At 42.9% G+C, this 18,187-nt stretch overlaps 1 protein-coding gene across 7 annotated transcripts in view; it reads right to left on the bottom strand.

Moving 5' to 3' along the window:
- Window positions 1-18,187, bottom strand: part of HECW1 (HECT, C2 and WW domain containing E3 ubiquitin protein ligase 1) — a 192,074-nt gene that overhangs the window by 48,153 nt on the left and 125,734 nt on the right. For 5 of the 7 annotated variants that reach the window (XM_083706240.1, XM_083706237.1, XM_083706236.1 and 2 more), the window contains 3 exons: window positions 15,738-17,102; window positions 10,963-11,064; window positions 5,347-5,497 (listed from right to left, as the gene is read on the bottom strand). In XM_083706240.1, the coding sequence (XP_083562366.1) occupies window positions 5,347-5,497; window positions 10,963-11,064; window positions 15,738-17,102 (1,618 nt within the window). The remainder of the gene's footprint in view (window positions 1-5,346; window positions 5,498-10,962; window positions 11,065-15,737; window positions 17,103-18,187) is intronic. The other 2 variants (XM_083706241.1, XM_083706242.1) reach the window with 1 other exon arrangement.

Below are 18,187 nucleotides of genomic sequence, written 5' to 3'. Positions count from 1 at the left end.
GCCGACTATAAATACTGCAAACTAACAAAAGTATTTTGTTCATTTTCATCTGAGGAAAAGCCTAGCAGCTGCACAAATACTGCCCAGTTCATCTCAATATTTAAGCCTAATGCAGAAGGATAGAAGGCAGTACATAGAATACTTTAAAATGACCTTCATGGACCTGCCACAACCACCCGAGGGAAGCAGGGTGAGGCTCAAGGGAGGGGTCTCATTTACATGTTACTGGCATGACGTAACTGTGGCTTTCTAAAGGATGGATGGCTGAAGGAATCTTATGGAATAAGTGGATCATAGGATGTCTCCCTATCAGTCTTGCTGGACCACAGAGAGGTTTGGTGCCAGTTCAATTGTTCCGCACATAATTTTATAAAGGTGGGCTTTTATTAATTAAGATTAATTATTCCATGTGCTGTTTCTATTTTCCTTAGCTTTCAGTTGTTTAATTACTTATTATTTGTTTAACAGGGTTTTTAAAATTGTTGTTAGCTGCCTTAATCTTTTTTTATTCTAAAATAAAAATACCCCCTCCACACACCTCTTCCGGCACCTCTTTTTCTAGAAAGAGTTCTGGCATCTCAGTTTCTTGAAAAATAGCATTGCATGTAAGCATAATTTGAGATCAAGACAGCACATAAAGGGGTGAGGAGGCCCTGTCTTTTGGAACATCCGTGTAGATCTGGACTGCAGAAGGTGCTATGTGCTGGCTGATGCAGGAGTCCCGTCCATTGCTGTTCTGAAGTGTCTTCAAAAACTAAATGAAGGGGCGTAAGCACTGTTGCCTTGTTTATTATTCTTATTCTTATTCTTTCTTTATTTATTTAATTTCTATACTGCCTTTCAGCCAAGGATCTCAGGGTGATTATCGATATAAAAACACAAAAATACATACCACAGTAGCAAACAAAAACACTAACCCTGCCACCCACAGTTTAAAAGACCACAGACTGTTCAATTAGTCAAAGGCCTAGGAGAAGAGGAAAGTTTTTGCCTGACACCTAATGAAATGCAAGGAAAGCACCAAGCAAGCTTCCCTGGGGAGAACATTCCACCAGTGGGGCCACCAGAGAAAAGATCTGTTCTGTAGCTTTATGCCATAGCCCAGTGGTGGCGAACCTATGGCACGCATGCCAGAGGGGGCACTCAGAACCCTCTCTGCACAGAGCCGGCAGAAGGTGAGGGAAGTGCATTGAGTCTTCAGCTCAACGTGTGTCCAAGTAGTAGCGCCTCGGATGGGGTGTCAGGGTGTGTGTGTGTGTGTGTGTGCGCGCAAAATGGAGCCACAACCTCCAGGGTGCGCGCTTTCCCTTGGGGAGCTTCTGCTGTGGGTGGGGAGGGCACAGCGCTATGCATGCGCTCAGAGGCGCACTGCCGCATTGGTGGGCTGTGGAGTAGAGGGTTCGCACTCCCCAACTGAGCTGCCTGCTCCCGCTCCTACTTGTGCAGGAGCAGGGGGGATCTCTCTGCTGGGAAGCACAAAGCCTCCACTTTGTAAGGAGGAGCGGGAGAAGGCAGCTCAGCTGGGAAGCGGCTGGCTGCCTTCAGGTGGTGCAGGGGCTCTTTTAAACTTCTTCCTTGAGGGGAGTGCAGCCGAGAACCCCTCAATGGAAAGTGTGGCAGAGCCTGCACCTCCCCAGCTGAGCAGCCCCGATCCAGCTCCTGTTCCCGTGCAAACAGAACAGCCTGATCCCTCTCCTACTTGCCTGCAAGCAGGAGCAGGCAGGGGTGGGAGTGACGCGCAGCGTAAATTAATAATGCAGAGTTTTAAAGAATAAAAGCTTTTCTGATTTAAAATAAACTTCTTCATAAACAACATGGTTCCAAACAGTTTGACTGAGATTCCATACTGTCTCTGCTCATAACGGAGGCAGACTGACTCTGACTGAAATCTTACTGAGAACAGAGAGAGAAAATGGCTGCTCTTATAAGGGGAATGAGTCCCATGTCAGAGTGACTCCCCAGTTAGCAGTTAGGCCTGGATAACTTGAGTAGGTCCAAATAATTGTGCAGTCCCAGCACTTCCCAACCTGCTTTGCTGCTTCTGCTCTCGTGTCTTTGTCACATGACAGGGGGTGGCAGCAACATCCCTTGCCTGCTCGCTTGCCAGCCCAGCCTGCCCTCATTCAGCGTCTCCGGAGCTGGGGGGGGGGGGATGCTGTTATGGCTGCAGAGGCAGAGGGACACAGCGCTGGAGAGCGGCAGGGGCCTGTTCGCTTGCCACCCAGCTCGTCTTCCCTCCTTCTGGAAACAGACGTGTGGCAATCAAAACGGAAGTTATACTCAGAGCAAGTTCTGCTTCCAAAAAAAGTTCAAAAACCAGAACACTCATTTCTGGGTTTGAAGTGTATGGGTTCCAAGTAGATTGAGAACTAAGCTGTTTGAAAACTGAGGCCCCACTGTATTGCTCCACTCTCTCTCCACATGGATGCGCCAACCTTCCCTTCTAAACCAAAACCTCAGTATTCAGGTTAAATTGCCGTGTTGGCACTTGGCGATAAATAAGTGGGTTTTGGGTTGCAGTTTGGGCACTAGTCTTTCTTTGCATGCATTAATGAAGAATTTCTAGCCTTCATATTATTGTATTCATTGTCTTTGAATCTTAAAAGAACCACCGCCTTCTGGCAACACGTAGGCCTGTGTTACGTAAGTGTGTACGGCAAAGAGAAAGGAGCGCATCTTGGGCAGGAAGTGAAGCATGCATGGCACAATTAACAGAGAAAGGGGAGCAAGAAGGTTGTGTTAACAGCATACCTGGCACACAAGCTAGCACATTCAAAATAAATATTTCAAATATTTCAATTACATCAAGCTAATATTGATTCAATTAAATGTTATTTTTATAAAATAAACCAAATGATCTCTTCTAGCAAGGTCTGGAACTGGTTTTATTTCCATTGCTCCCTAAAAAAGTATTTTTTCATTGCCTAGTTCTTGCAAACAGCAAGTGAGATGGTAAACCTGTAGATTGATGGTACCATGGCTAAATTGTCCTCCAGACATCATAATAATAATAATAATAATAATAATAATAATAATAATAATAATGGTAATAGAAAACTGGTAGAAAACTGGTATGTTAGGGGAAATGGTTGTACCTTAGCCTCCTCTCTGACATGCTAATGTAAGAATGGGCTTTGGTGTAGTTGTATTCCCTACACATACATTTATCACAGCAAACGCAGCAGCTTGAGGGCACCCAACCGTATTTCTATTTCACCTTCCTCGCAGGAGATCTGGATGACATATCCCCGGCCCACACACATACCTTACACTTTTTTGTTCTCACAACAACCCTGTGAGGTAGATTGCACTGAGAAAGAGTGACTGGCCCATGGTTACCCAGTGAGTTTTGTGGAGGAATTGGGATTTGTAGTAGTCTGACCTACTACACTAGTATGCTTGAGATAATACTTTGTGGGACTCACTGGTGTTGTGTTCTCTTATGCACAAAAGATATTTTTAGAGGAATTAAAGCCTTTAGGGAAACTACTAAAATTCCTGGTGGCTGCCACTTGGCAGCTGATTTCTATAATCCTCCTTTCTGCAAATCGGACTGAATAACTCCCATCCTGTTTGGCTGTCTTGAAAGGAAGAAGCTTTGAATTTGCCCGCTTAGCACACCAAAGATAATTATCCCACATTTTAAAGTATAAGAAACCCCCCAACTAGCCTGCCTGTTCGCTTTAAGGTGTGTAATTAGAGGATAGATGTTCCAGGCCCAGGTTTTTCCAATGGAAAACAATATCATTGTGGTAAACTGAGAGAGGAGGAAAAACAAAAACATTTCCCGAGGTTATAGTGAAAAATGATTTTGCTGTCATATAATGTCAAGTGAAATTATAAATTATTTAACAAGAGAAACAGAAGCATGCATCTTCATGTACTGACCCTCTTTGTTTGGTGTGAGCTGGATTTAGGTCAAGTAAAGACATTTAAAATAAATCTGCCCATAAACATCTCAGACAGATTTGTAAACTGACGTTCACCTGCCTTATACTGGAATACTAGGACTGCTGCCCCTGCTTGCTTTGCTCACCAGCCCCACCTACCCCCAACCCTGCCATCCTACCCACCCCTGCCAACCACCTCCCTTTACACCTCACCCAACGCCACATCCCACCAGAGCTCCTTCAACCCCCCCCACACCACCCCATTGTCAATTCCCACCCTCTGTTTACTCCAAACTCTCCCTCCCTCAGAGTTCACCCAAACTTCCCCCTCACAATCTGACCCCAACCCCCCATTACCCCACAACTCATCCCAATCCCCCAATCCCACCGCTGCTGCCATTCACAGACCCACCTGGCTGCCTGTTCACTCATGTGCTCGGCTGGACCACCTGTTTGTGTGCTCAGCTGCAGCGCTGAGCTTCCCTTGTGTATGCAAGTGGGCAGGCATGTGGTGGTGACAGGGGGAACATGGGAAGACCATGATGAGGAGCATCAAAATATCCTTCCAGCAACACTTAGTAACCCCTGATTATTACTTTAAAAAACTCATACATGCTTGAGAATTCATAGATCCAGCTGTGATTCTGAAAGCAAAATTAAACATTACAAGCAGCAGGGGGTTCCTGCTGAAGACTACGTTGAGCTCTTCCTTCTTATAACATCTATCAAAGCATACCCTGTTTTCTCTATGTAATGTAAGATTTTCATTTATTTCACCCCACATTTTGGTCCAAAAACCTAAAAGGCACCTCAAACTTAATTAAAATGCAAAAACATAATATAAAACAAAAACAACAAAGAAATTAACAAACTACTGCACATACACCCACCAATATAAAACTTACAGGTGGTAACATAACATAATGTAATGTAACATAATTTATAATAATAATAATAATATTCACTCAAATAATAATCTTCACTCGAAGATCCCAGGGCAGGTTACATTAAAATACAATATAAAGTACAGTTTAAAACAACTTACAATCACAAAAATAAGCTGGCATTGATTGCATTTATGCTGTGTATTGTCCAGTGACTCTGTGTATGTTGTAATATTAACTCTGCCCTCCTTGAGAGAACATCCTTTTGTGTGTCTCCCTTTATACAATTTTCAAATCTTTTGGAAACTGCATTGTGTGTCTCCCTTTATACAATTTTCAAATCTTTTGGAAACTGCATTCTGCCTCTAATCTGGTAAGCACCTTTTATGATGCTCCCAGCCTGCAGTTATATACCCACTTACCTTGAATAGTTTTGAGCAGACATGTATAGGATTGCACTTGCAGTCTCTTGTCTGCATAGTGTGCCAGATCCTATAGGCATGGGAGATGAAGGCAAATAGGATGGTTTTCAGCTAGAACTTTTTTAGAAATTTGGTCTAGCATAAACTCACCGCCGATTGAGTTGCTCCATTTGTTGGATTGACCCTGATCTGCGTATTCCATCAAGAGTAGCTGCTGCAGTCGGACGCTGCCAAGTTGTAGTTCGATTCACATGATCCACATAGAATACCCGACCATGGCTATCTATCCGAGCTTCCCAGTCTTCCATTAAATGGTTTTTTAGGAAATTGGAAAAAGACAGAAAATGAGGTCATTTGTGGACATCCAGAAATCTAGACTATTAGGGGAATGCAGACATATAAACATTCCTGCCCAAAATGTATAGTATTATGCAGACATATTTACCAAAAAGAAAACATTCCTAAATTAAATACAAGATTTAAAAAGTGACCAACAACTTGTAAAACACACTGTTTAAGAACATCAGCACAGGAGCATTCTAATGCTTGACAGCGAAGGAATCCAGAAGCAAAGGAAACACCACCCTGGCAAAAAAGTGGGGGAAATACGGTGCCCAAGTCACATTTGGATTATGTGGACTTCCTGAACTGCACTAGCTCTGCCAGCTAAAGTACAGGCAAAAATGGATCCAGCACAGGTTCAGATTCCAAGACCATGAGGTGCCCAAGTTTTTGGTGGAGGGAAGCTGAACTGGACAGTGTATCCCAACACTGCAGAGTGGGGCTCTTACCTAATGCAAATATTGTAGTTTTACTTCTTGAGCTTCCTAATCAGTCTCCAGTCTTAAAGCTGTAACCAAATGGTGCTTGTCCCATCCACTGAAATTAATGGTTCTTAAACACATGAGATTTCTAAGTGTGCTTTGACCCTCCTGCCCATAGAGAAGGCTTTCTGGATCAGGGCCAGTATCTCAAAATCACATGCATTTTTTAAATGGGTTTTTAAAAAGGGTTTAGGACCCTGATGGGGGCTAGAAAATCTATGGAATTGTCCTTTATCCCATATTTAGCCTTATTCATAGTCCCAAGTTTCATGAGGGCGATCCCTAAAAAGTAAAGGGTATATTTTACCCATAACTGTGGGCATGCGTAGAAGGAGCTGAAAAGTAGATGTATGCTTTGCTGGACAAAAAGCCACACTATGGAATGTTTGGACTCCAAATCAACAACCTTAAATTACTTTACATAAGAAACAAACATGCAGTGTTTGGGACACCATTTCCTGCCCAGGTTATATTTGAATTACTATGGCTAGTAAGCCTGCCACAATGTGCAATAATGCAATGGTTCATGTAGAAAGCACTCACAAATCACATACAATGGTTAATGCCCACTTGAAAGCCCAGAGCTAGAGGTTTGCCAGTTTAATTGGATAGCACCATAGTGGCATGACAAGCAGTGGGGAAGGATTGCAAATACTAGACATTATGATACATGTACCCACATAATTGGTGAACATTGAAGATCTGTCCAACAGTGCAGATGGACAACATATTGCAAAGAACACAGACAGTTGTGAAAGAAGGTCTCTGAGTTAGGGCCATTTCATGTTTAACATGGAGTTTGGGTGTAGAGAAAACATAGCATATGAAACAGCCCAGCCAGTGAAGTAGGAGCTTGCTGACGTACAAGTGCTAAAAAGGAGAATATGGTGGGGACCTGCCAAGATGATGGGGACACAGTGGCAGAAAGTGGCAACAATCCAGTTAGGCATCACTTCAAGCAGATTGTCTGCATGTCTTCTCAGAGGTTTGTCCCAAAGAGCCGGGCATGATTCTGAAGTAGGTGTATTTAGGACTGCAGCTATTCAGTCACATCCTATGCACTACGTACAATGGTTCGTGTTCCCTATAAGTGTGTGTTTAGGATTACAGCTTAAATCTCACTGACAGCAATAAGATTATTTGTTTCAACAGCACTGAATTTTAACTGGAATGGAGTCAGTGGTTATATCGGGCTAGTTTGTTTTGAAAGGTACACATAAGTTCCTGCCTCTCAGGTTCCAGAAAAGCTGTTGTGAATATTCTGTGGTCCTTTGAATTCTCCCAAGTGGTCATACCCTAGACCTTTCAGGAAGATTTCATCTTATTCTAACCATCCCTCCTTGGCTTTCACTGGAAAAATACTTTAAGACAAGCACATATTTCTCCACCAAGTCAAGCAGACGATAATCCATGTTTACACCTTCAGATATAAAATAGATTCTCCCTGCTTAAGGGTGAGTTCCTCAGGAAGCAATAAAGGCATATTACAAATGCCAGAAAAAAATGAAAAATCTTTAGATCAGGCTGCAGTGTGTAGTTAAAAAAATGTGCTTTAAAAATTCATGCCGCTGAGAATTATCGTCCCTATGTGGCTTTCAAATCAAATGGAAAACTGAATAATCCAATTCTGGCAGCAACTATTCAGTTGGCATGGCACATGAAAGACAAACATGTTCAGGGACATAGAATATATAGCTACTAAAGATTCAGTGATACGAATGGATATATTAGTAAAGACCTTTTAGTTGTTTATGCTTCTATGTTTGGGATTTCGTATCAATTAATCTCCACAATAAACACTGTCAATAAACCTATCAGTAAAATATAGATGAAAATGTAGAAGGGTGAATTAAAGGGCCCCTAGGACTGAAAATAACTGGAATCCATAGAATCTTCATAGATTTAGGTAGAGTCCACATAAGCATTCTTCCTAAACTACAGTAGGCCATCTGGCTGTAATCTGAAATCTAATTTGCCTTCACTTGCAAAGTGGTTGGAAAAGATTTTGGAGGAGAGACATATTTGCCTATTATATGAACTTCTCTTATTTCCTTCTTCTCTCTTAATCTACAGCAGATTTCAGCTAAGGCTCCAGGCAACTGAAGCTTCCTTTGGCTTTACTGCATCAACAAAGTAAGAATCAAATCCAGTGATGAAGTTTAGGGATCATCCACAGCCCAGTGGAGGAAGGTCACCAAAAACAAAGTAACCGGATTAAAAACAGAAACATAAAGCTTTCTTTGCAAACTTTATCTAGTTTTTGAACACACTGGGCACTTTCTATAACCAAGCGGTAATATCTTAGACCTGAAAGATCACAACAGTGCTACAGGTCAGAGTATGCCATCTACTGGACATTTTTGTTAACGCAAGATGCTAGGTACTCCTTATGAAGAATAGGCATATTAAAAGTGGTGAAAAATGCATAAATCCGGAAGGACAAAACAGAAATATTCAGGTTCTGCTCCAGAAATGTCACTGCCACTCCAGGAATTTCACCCCACTAACATGCTATCTGTTAATGAATACTTTCCAGTCTGTACAGCCCAAGGATGTACGGGATCCTAGCAAATGTGAGAGCTACCACACATTTAAGGAGGCCGTTATAAGACCTCTATTGAAAAAGCTCTCCCACACTGGCAATCTCAATATCCCATTTTTGGGATCCCATCTCAGCTCCAGGGGTTTCTGGAGGACACTGATTATCTAGATCCACTTCAATCTTGTTTCAGACCTGGTTACAGGACAGACGGCTTTGGTCGCCTTGGTGGATTTCTTGATAACTGGATGGAGGAGTGTGTCCCTGTTGGTTCTGCTGGACCTCTCAGTGACTTTCAGTAGCACCGACCATGGTGATCCTTTTGGGCCAATGGTCTCCTGCTGGGGAGGGACTTGGAGGCCCTGTTTTACTTCCTTCCTGAGGGGCTTCTGCCAGATTGCTGACTGGGGCTGCTATAGGGAGCATCCATAACAGTTCCCAAGCTACATAACAGCTCCCCTGCTAACCATCTGTTTCTGGGCACAATTCAAAGTGCTGGTTGTGACCTGTAAGACCCTCTATGGCTTAGATCCAAGCGATCTGACAGACTACCTGTACATTCCCTCAAATGAAATTGCCCAGGTTTTGAGATCTTCAGGGGAGGCCCTTCTGTCTGTCAAATAATGTTACTTTAAAAATTTAGGGAACATTCTCGCTTTACCTTTGATATCTATGCTACTAATATGCTACAGCTTTAATTTTAGAGAAAATGTGCTAATTTAAAAATTATCTCTACTATAAAGTAACAGTTGTAACTATATGTTACAGGTAAGTAAATGTTATCAGTTTTAGACCCCTAAGTAGTTTTAGACATTACCCATTTGCCTTTACATTATTCCATCCTTATTTCAGACATCATGATATATTGGTATATAGCAGTTTAACTTGTGATATATCACCATGCTGAAAACCAGAAATTACCCAGCCCTATTCAGTGTGACATTAATTATCTCCAGATATTTGCCCTCATCTTTTTTTTAAACAGCTGAAGATTTATTAAACACATCCAGGCCACGTTCTGCCTTCCTGCAAAAACCTAGCTGAAATGAACAGGAGCTCTGATTCAATTCTGCAAGGCATGTTTGTGAGAACTTTTGAGAAAGTTTTGCATCAAGTGCAGGATACACTGATGGAGTGAAGACAAAATATTTAAAATGAAATTATAGAGCGTTTTTAAAGATAATTTTATGGTGTGAGCTCCACTTCCTTCCACCTTCACAGGAAAGAGGTATACCCTATCGAATCCTCTGCTATACTGGCCATCAATCCTGTCTTTGTAAAAATGGTAAACTGCCACAGTTCAAGAAAAAAACCATAAAACAAAACAGCAAGCAACAATGATAAAAACAGGACACATGCCAATAAAAAACAGTAAGCCAGCAACTTACATGGGTGTTACATTCTGGGGATCATGCATAAAGCCAAAAAGGGACCTCTGACTGCAAGGTCCAGTCGCGGATGACTCTGGGGTTGCAGGGCTCATCTCGCTTTATTGGCCGAGGGAGCCGGCATACAGCTTCCGGGTCATGTGGCCAGCATGACGAAGCCACTTCTGGCGAACTAGAGCAGGGCACGTAGTCCAAGCCTATTGGGTTCAATGGCAAGTGGGATTGCCAAAGTTATTTTCCCTGGAACCCTGCCTCCTTTTCGCGCCTTTATATTTATTTAGTTTTAATGCACTTTTAAAGCTGAATGCACACAAGTTAAATGTGTGTAAGTTGCAGGCTTACTGTAATCAAATGCCGGCTTAAAAAACAAACAAAACCTTGGACGCTTTATAGAAACCAGCCCAATTTGTACTCCACCTCAGTGATCATTGCAAAGTCTGGGGGTCACTCTGCTGAAAACCTTGCCTCTTGCTAATGTAGTTCTAACTGCCTGCAACGATGGCCTATGATGCTGGAATTGATCACCTGAATACAACTAGTCTGTGGACTTCTGCAGAAAAAATCGTCCTTCAGATGGGTCAGCCCCATCCTGTGAAGCACTTTATGGATCAAAACCAAAACCTTGAATTGAGCCTGGAAGTACATGGTAGGCAATCCAATTAGTACAATACTGGTTGGATATGCTTATGTTTCCATTGCCTACAAGGGGACAGGAAGCAGCAGTTTGCACCAGCTGCTTGATTACCTGTTTGAACTGCCTACCTCTTTCAGTTCACAAAGCTGTTGGCTCTGACCGGCTTCTCAGTTTGAGCAACTTCAATTGCTTAAAGCGAAATTTTAAACAAATCTGGAGGTTCATTCCTCATACGTAATTCTGGAGGAATCAAAAGAGTTTCAGAATGACAGGTGAACTTTCTTCAGGGTTTTTTACACACCGCCTAGTTATATGTACCCTTCAGATAAACAGGAAAAATGAGTTGAAATAGTAGTATATTTTTAAGAAACTAAAGCTTACTTGGCGGAAGAGGTTCATCAATGGCTGGGTAGTGATGGTGGTCGGACCTCATGGAGGGAAGCTGGCTGATTGGCTGAGAATTATGGAGTAAAGGGCAATCACCTATGGATAAGACAGTCAAGATGTTCATGTTCATTCATGGATGCCACACAGTGGTTACAAATGCACTGCTATAAACACAAATGACTGGAAGAACTTCAGATAAGGGCTAACAGCAATCTGGTGTAATAGCTGCCTCAAGCCCTCTTTAAAAATAATGTGCAAGGCAAAGAACTATTGAAATATGAAGTCAAAAGGAAGATTTTGTGAGTCACTGCATAGTAAGGATTGATGACTTACAATGTAAACCCAACTAAGGACTGATGGGTTTGGTTCAGTCCCTGACCTCTCCAGCTATAAATTAAATAAGAGGAGAGAAATAGAGATAATAGATAGATAGATAGATAGATAGATAGATGATAGATAGATAGATAGATAGATAGATAGATAGATAGATGATAGATAGATAGAAGAAAGCGAGAGAAGGATAAGCGAACAAGAGGGACTGAGCTGAGACAAAGATAGCCAAAAGGAACATAGGGGGACCTGAGGTAAGATAGAGAAGAGATGAAGTGTAAAGCCCAAAGCAAAATGGAAGTATTTTCTGAATACTAACATTCAGTGCAGGTATTCTTGCCTCCATAATCTGAGCAAACTGTCACTCATAAAGTTCTGCTATCACTAGAGTCTCTTTGAGATGCTGCAACCATCTTGTAGTAAAATACCATTCTTAGAGAACTTAAAACACAACACATAACCAAGTTCTTATTGGATTCAAGGGTTCAGTGAACATTTTTCAAATCCCATAGAATCAACAGTTTTATCCCATTGCTTGTCATTTACCCTTATTTTATTATGTTTTAGAACAGGGGTACATAATAATGATAAAAAACAGGGTAGTTGTAATGTCATCATACCATTTTTAACCAAAATGAAACACTTGATTACTGGCTTGGACATTTTTTAATGTCAGAATCTTTCCAACTACAGAACTGACATTATTGGGGGGTGGGGTGCAAAGAAAATAAGGTTATACTTCTTAAAACCATAATTTATCAGCCATCTAACTGATGTTAGAGAAACTAAACAGCAATCCAAACCTTGGTTGGGAAGCAGCAGGGCCAAGTGCAGTGTTGGGGCAACTGCTGCATCCCAAACCCTCACACTGGCCAGGGCAGAAGATGGTGGGGAAGGTTAATTTACTTTGTGCTGTGCCGCCCAGGAGCTGGCGGGAACCCCAGGAACTCGGAGGGATCACACTGCTTATGATCCAGCAGGTCAATCAATGGCTGCCTGTGCTCTATCCTCACAATCCATTTTGGGACCTAGTGCCGGCAAGTGCTGGATGGAACAGCACCAGCGATAGTGTCCCCATTTACCACACTTTCCGCAGCTGCAACGAGGTTCTCCATGGTGGCAGAGCCCAAACTGCTGCCCCCAACCCCCTCCAGCAGCACAGACCAAGGGGTTTGTGTTACTCTGCAAATAATTTTAGGTGGCTTTTAATACTGCAGCCAAAACAAAATGGAAAATTCAAATGACCGTAGTTTGAATAAGTAAAATGTAAACACTTAATTCCACGTAAAAACAATTTTAAGCTGGAATTTATCAAAATACTTCATTTTGGTTTCCTAATAAAAATCAGTTTGAATACACTGTCCAGAAAAAAATTTGAGCCAGATTTCAGAAGAACAACCCTCCACAATTTTATATATAGTTCTCTGATCTTCAGTGGTATCACAACCACAAAAAGAAATGTCCCAAGCAAAAGCCATTGATGAATGTCTATAAGTAACACTTGTTTACATGCTGGGAAAAATTGGTATTTTAAAACTTACTGCATGTTCCTAAAGAACTAATACCTTTACTCAAGTTTACTACTAGGTCACCAAAATCAGGCTTCCTTTCTGCTGCTCTTTTACTTATCACCTTAAAGGTATCTAATCATATTAGGCTGGATTTTAATTTTACTGCTTTGATGGCCAGTGTCAAGGGTCAGCATCATCATATTCGTGGTGTGCCACAATGGTGTGGTCCATTGCCTGTCCTTGTAGTCTCCTGGCCCTGCTCTTCATCCTCCCTGTTCACCTGCCCTTTCAAGTAAGTGAGCCATGAATGATCAAGGAGGAAGATGTCCACTTTCCGGTGTGGGCTGAGCACAGAATGGGGGAGAAAGGCACACTTAAGAGAATATTGGTGCAAGCCTCTACGTTGGCCTGGGAGCCAATGTGATAATGTAAGAATTCCCGAGCCTTGTAGGAGGAGTTGTGCTACAAGCTCCTTCCTCCCTAGGATTAACCTTCAGAAAATTGGGCTGATGATGGTGTGGGCCCAAGATGTTTTGGTGCCTAAGGCAAACTACAAAATGGCACACACGCCCCACCACCAGAGAAGAAGAGAGTGAAGATCTACATTGGGAACAATGGGGGAAATCAAATCAACCTTGCAGAACTGGGAATCAAAAGTCATTGTGGGGGAAAGCCCCCCCCACTTTGAATCAAGCTGGGTGGGTGTGGAGCGCAGAAGACCCCAGAGGGCAGCCCCTGCAATTTCCTCCATGGGGTGGGAGGAGACCAGCTGCACTTCCTATTCACCAAGAGGCTGCTGTCGAGGGGTGGCTTCTGAGAAGGCAGGAGATTCAAGGCCTTCAAGGAACATACCACAGCCATTGCTGCCACCATGGAGATGCATTCCTTGGAGGCCCTGTGGATCATGGGTGGGCCGGCCCTGTGTGGGGAGTAGCCACACAATGGTTTCAGAGCAAATCCATAAACACGTTTTATGCTACACAAGCAGCCCCAAACTTTCCTAGGTACGCATTCCTGGGGAGAAAACATGGTGAACGAATCACCTGATCATGTGGTTGTGCTGATCTGGTTGTGCTGGCACATAAGGGAATAGGAATTGACTTGCTAGTTCATGATTCTCTTCCAGCAATAACCAGCCACATGCAGCTGGTGGCTGCCAGCTTCTCTACAGCATCTAACTGTTAGATTGTGACTGTCCATCTCTGGGATTACCTGGCTCACATAATGTGATCATCAACAGAGCTTGTGTGGCTCAGAAATGCCTTGTGTGACTCATGCTCTACACCAAACTTTCCCAAACTTTTCATGTTGGTTACAAACTTTTTAGATGTGCATCATTTCGCAACACAGTAATTCAGTTTTACTAGCAAACCAGAGGTTAAACTAACCCCTTTCCAGCCCTGTGGGGAGCGCAGGGAGCATTCGGGTGACACACCTACACACTGACATGTCGTGACACACAGTTTGGAAAGCTCTGCTTTACACAATATATGAAAACCTGTAGAGCAGGCATAGGCAAACTCGACCCTCCAGATGATTTGGGACTACAATTCCCATCATCCCTGAGCACTGGTCCTATTAGCTAGAGATGATGGGAGTTGTAGTTCCAAAACATCTGGAGGGCCTGCTGTAGAGATTATCCACCATGTTCTTTTTTTCAACTAACCAAAAGCAAAGACTGCAATCTATGCTATTTTTTTACTATTTTGAAAATGTGTGCCCTGCCTCCCCCCCAACGAAAGCAAAGTCAAGGCAGCAAACAAAATTTACAAAATATCAAAAAAGCTCAGTGCACAAGTACAATGCAAATCAAGTTGCTCTGAATGCCTAAATCAAATGAAATTTGAGGTTATTTTTGCTTCTGCAAAGGGGACAGAAGGAAAGGGGTGGTTGAAAGGTGAAACATAAGCATGCCATTTTAATCTAACTGTGGAGATTAGCATTTCACCACAATGATACGGCATAGACTTGATTCACCACAAGAAGCCCTTTTTACACTGCTCCCCACAATTTATATGTTTTGCCAAGAAGTCACATGACTGGTAGAGTCTGAAACTACTTCAAATACAAAGAGAGATTTAGATGTTGGCATACAAAGTCCTACTGAGCGAGATCCTCACATGTTGCACACTGCAGCAGCTTAATACACCAGATGAGGATCATAGAATCATAGAGTTGGAAGAGACCACAAGGGCCATCGAGTCCAACCCCCCTGCCAAGCAGGAAACAATGTAGCCCTCCCCATGCACTAACTCTCTCTCCTCATCCACACACACACACACACACACACACACCTGAGGTGAAATGAAATATTTTTTATATAAACCAGGGAAAAGCCCCACTGAAAAAAGGAGTGCTATGAAGGGACTACTGATTCTGAACTAGACATGTTTTTAAATCTCCTGGTGGTCTAGGCAACGAAGCAACCACAAATCCTCCCACCACCTCCCTCTCTGGTCTTGTACTCCCCACACAGCTCTTATTTTCTGCAGGGAGTAGGACTGCAGGTGTGTCACGTAACAGTGAGGGAGCAGAGATGGACCTCACGACCAAGGAGGGAAGTGGTGAGAAGAGGCACAGCTGCTTTGTCTCCCACAGAACCAGGTAATTTAAAGTTATGTGTTTGGTGTCCAGGTTGCAAAGTGGCAATCTTAAGCTTCCCTACAGTGACATGCACAACATATAGGTTAAGTGTGCAGGAACTCATTTATGAACGTGACCAAGAGAACCCAGCTGATGCATCGTTTGTGCCTACCACCAGTGTCACATCAAAAATAAACTGACCGTGTAAGAACACTTAATTCCTGTTTCTTTCCCCCCAAGCAGGGTGTTAAGTACTGCCCAAGAAAACTGACCAGAGCTTGGTCATTAGTTATCTCTCATAATGCCTAATATAGATAATCAACGTATTGCTCCTCCAAGTCTAACCTTCTCTTCTGTTGCTTGGGCCTGCTACTGGAGACTCTACGCTTTCTGCTGTTCTTGGCAGATTCACTCCACGAGCTACCAATTCCTCAGGCCAATGGGCAGAGCCATCCCCCTGCTCCCTGTCAAGCTCAGGGCTTTGCACCGAGTCTGGCACTGACTCAAAAGCACTGTTCTCCTCTTCCTCATCATCCTGTGAAGAAAAAACTGTGCTCTCAGAAATCTTTGCACTGTCCACAGAAGAGAATCGGGTATGGCTTGAGAACCGGTTGGTGCTGTCCTGGCCAGAGGTGCTGTAGCAGGAAGTACTGTAGCAGGAAGTGCTGTAGCAGGAAGTGCTGTAGCAAGACGGGCTGTAGCAGGAAGTGTCGCACATTTCGCACTCGGCATCCCCATTAGGCCTAGGACTCAGTTCACTCTCACTTTCCGTTCTGGGCCCTTCACCATCCAGCTGTTGTTCATTTAAGTCAGCTAGGTGCTCCATGGAGGCCTCTTCCACTCTGCCTTCGTGGGGAGCTTCTGCTAAGACTGTTTCCGTCTCGCTGGCCATGTCTTTCTCTGACACTTCCCTGACTGTCAGCTCTTCATCATTCTCTACCACACTGCCTTGTTCCTCTTCCCCTTCTCCATCATCACTGCTCATCTGGGCTGAAGGCAAGCTGTGGAGGAGATTGTGTATTCTTATGTAGTGTGTACGTGGGGTCTCAGGCTCTCCACAGGCAGATGCTATCACTGTCTCAAGTTCTGACACAGGCAAGGAGCAAGGCCTGTTCTTCCTTTTCACTGTGGTCCTCAGCTGCAGCTTGTTCTTCTCCTTTTCCTCATCATTGTCTTCTTCTTCCTCCTGGGCTGAAGCTCCCTCATCATCCTGACTCTTCTCTAGATCCTTGAGAGCTTGCATATCCCCACTCACCTCATCAATTGACAAGGCTTCTATGCTGGCAAAGATGTCGTTGTCTCCCTGCGTAACAGAATTGACTTTATTGTTTTCCCTAACTTCAGATTCAGGGGGTGTGCATGCCAACAGAGCCAGTTGCTCAGTGAGGTCCATGGCACTCAGGGAAGGCGTCATTTCCCCTGGGATGGATTCCAAGGGATCAGCCGTGTCTGCTGGCACTGCGTCAGCCTCCCCATTTCCTGCTAGCTCTTCTTTTAGGAAGCTGTTCAGGGTGAGCTCCCCAGCACCAGAGCTATCAACATTGATGTAGATCACTGGGTATCCATTTAGCTTCTCTGGAGCTGCACTTTCTGAGCTCACTGTGCTGGTGCACGGAGGCTCACCAAGGATTTCCTCTGCTGAGATATTCATGGTGCTTTCCTGGAAATCAGCTGACTCAGGATCTGCAGTAATAGAGACCTCTTCATCATCTGTTGGGAACATGAAGGAAAGGCGTTACTTAAGCAAGCAAAGCTGTTTGCTGAATCATGTGAATAGGTATCACATTGGCTTGTGCTATCGTAACCTAAACAGAAATAGGTAAGATGCTTTTCAATTGAGGCATGCTCAGGAATAAAGGCCACATCACATATATCATTAACAACTTTTACATTTTAGATCATTAATTAAAATATAAATCATAATATATTTTTAACAGCCTAGCTTTAATCCTGCAATGTTTTAAGATACTAAAGCAAAGCATATAGTTCACATTTTTTAAAACTGAATCCACTATATAGTATCAAACATACCTTAGCTAAAATCCTATGCACACTTCTGGCTACAAATGCTTAGGATTGTATTGTAAGTTATTGAGTGCTTTTCACCATAAAAAATAATCCATGACTAAAATAGCTACCTTTAATGTTAGCAGTGGAATCCCATGCATGTTTACTCAGAAGTAAGTCCAGCTGAGCTCGGTGAGTCTTACTTCTAAGTAAATATAGAATTGCCATTGAAGTATTGTAAAACTTGGGAGAATAATTCCTATACAGGCAGCTCCTGTTTCGTGTGTGTTCAAAGAATGTGTGACCATGAATGTACATAACATCGCAATCCGGAAGTGGCCAGAAAAGGGGGCAGAATGGTGGTGGTGGTGGAATGGGGCAGAGCACAGTGGGCTTTACATGCACTCCACAGAGACGCATGGGGGTAAGAACCACAACCCCGGCGCAAAACAGTTGTTGCCTGTACCATATTTATTGAGGCAAGAATGGTCCATCTTTCTGGTTTTGAATGCAAGAAAAGTAAACAAGAAATAAAAGACAATTTATCTGTTTGTTTTATGCATGAGGTTAACTTCTTGTTACTATCCTTTTGCATATTCACACAGGCATAAGCATATGCTGTGCCATGCACAATTTCTAAAAATTAAAATGTCATTATATTATTAAAATATATTCTCCTATGTAGGTTTAATGGCTCCATTTACTTCAAGTCAATATTTGAAATTTTTATGTCAAGCAATTACTATGCCCTTTTGTTTAGGAAATATCTAAAATGCAAATGGTTAAGG

The sequence above is a fragment of the Podarcis gaigeae genome (assembly GCF_964106915.1).
Source record: "Podarcis gaigeae genome assembly, chromosome: 12".
NCBI lineage: Eukaryota > Metazoa > Chordata > Lepidosauria > Squamata > Lacertidae > Podarcis > Podarcis gaigeae.
The sequence above is the reverse complement of the archived record's forward strand: the minus strand, read 5'-3'. Positions and strand labels throughout refer to the sequence as shown.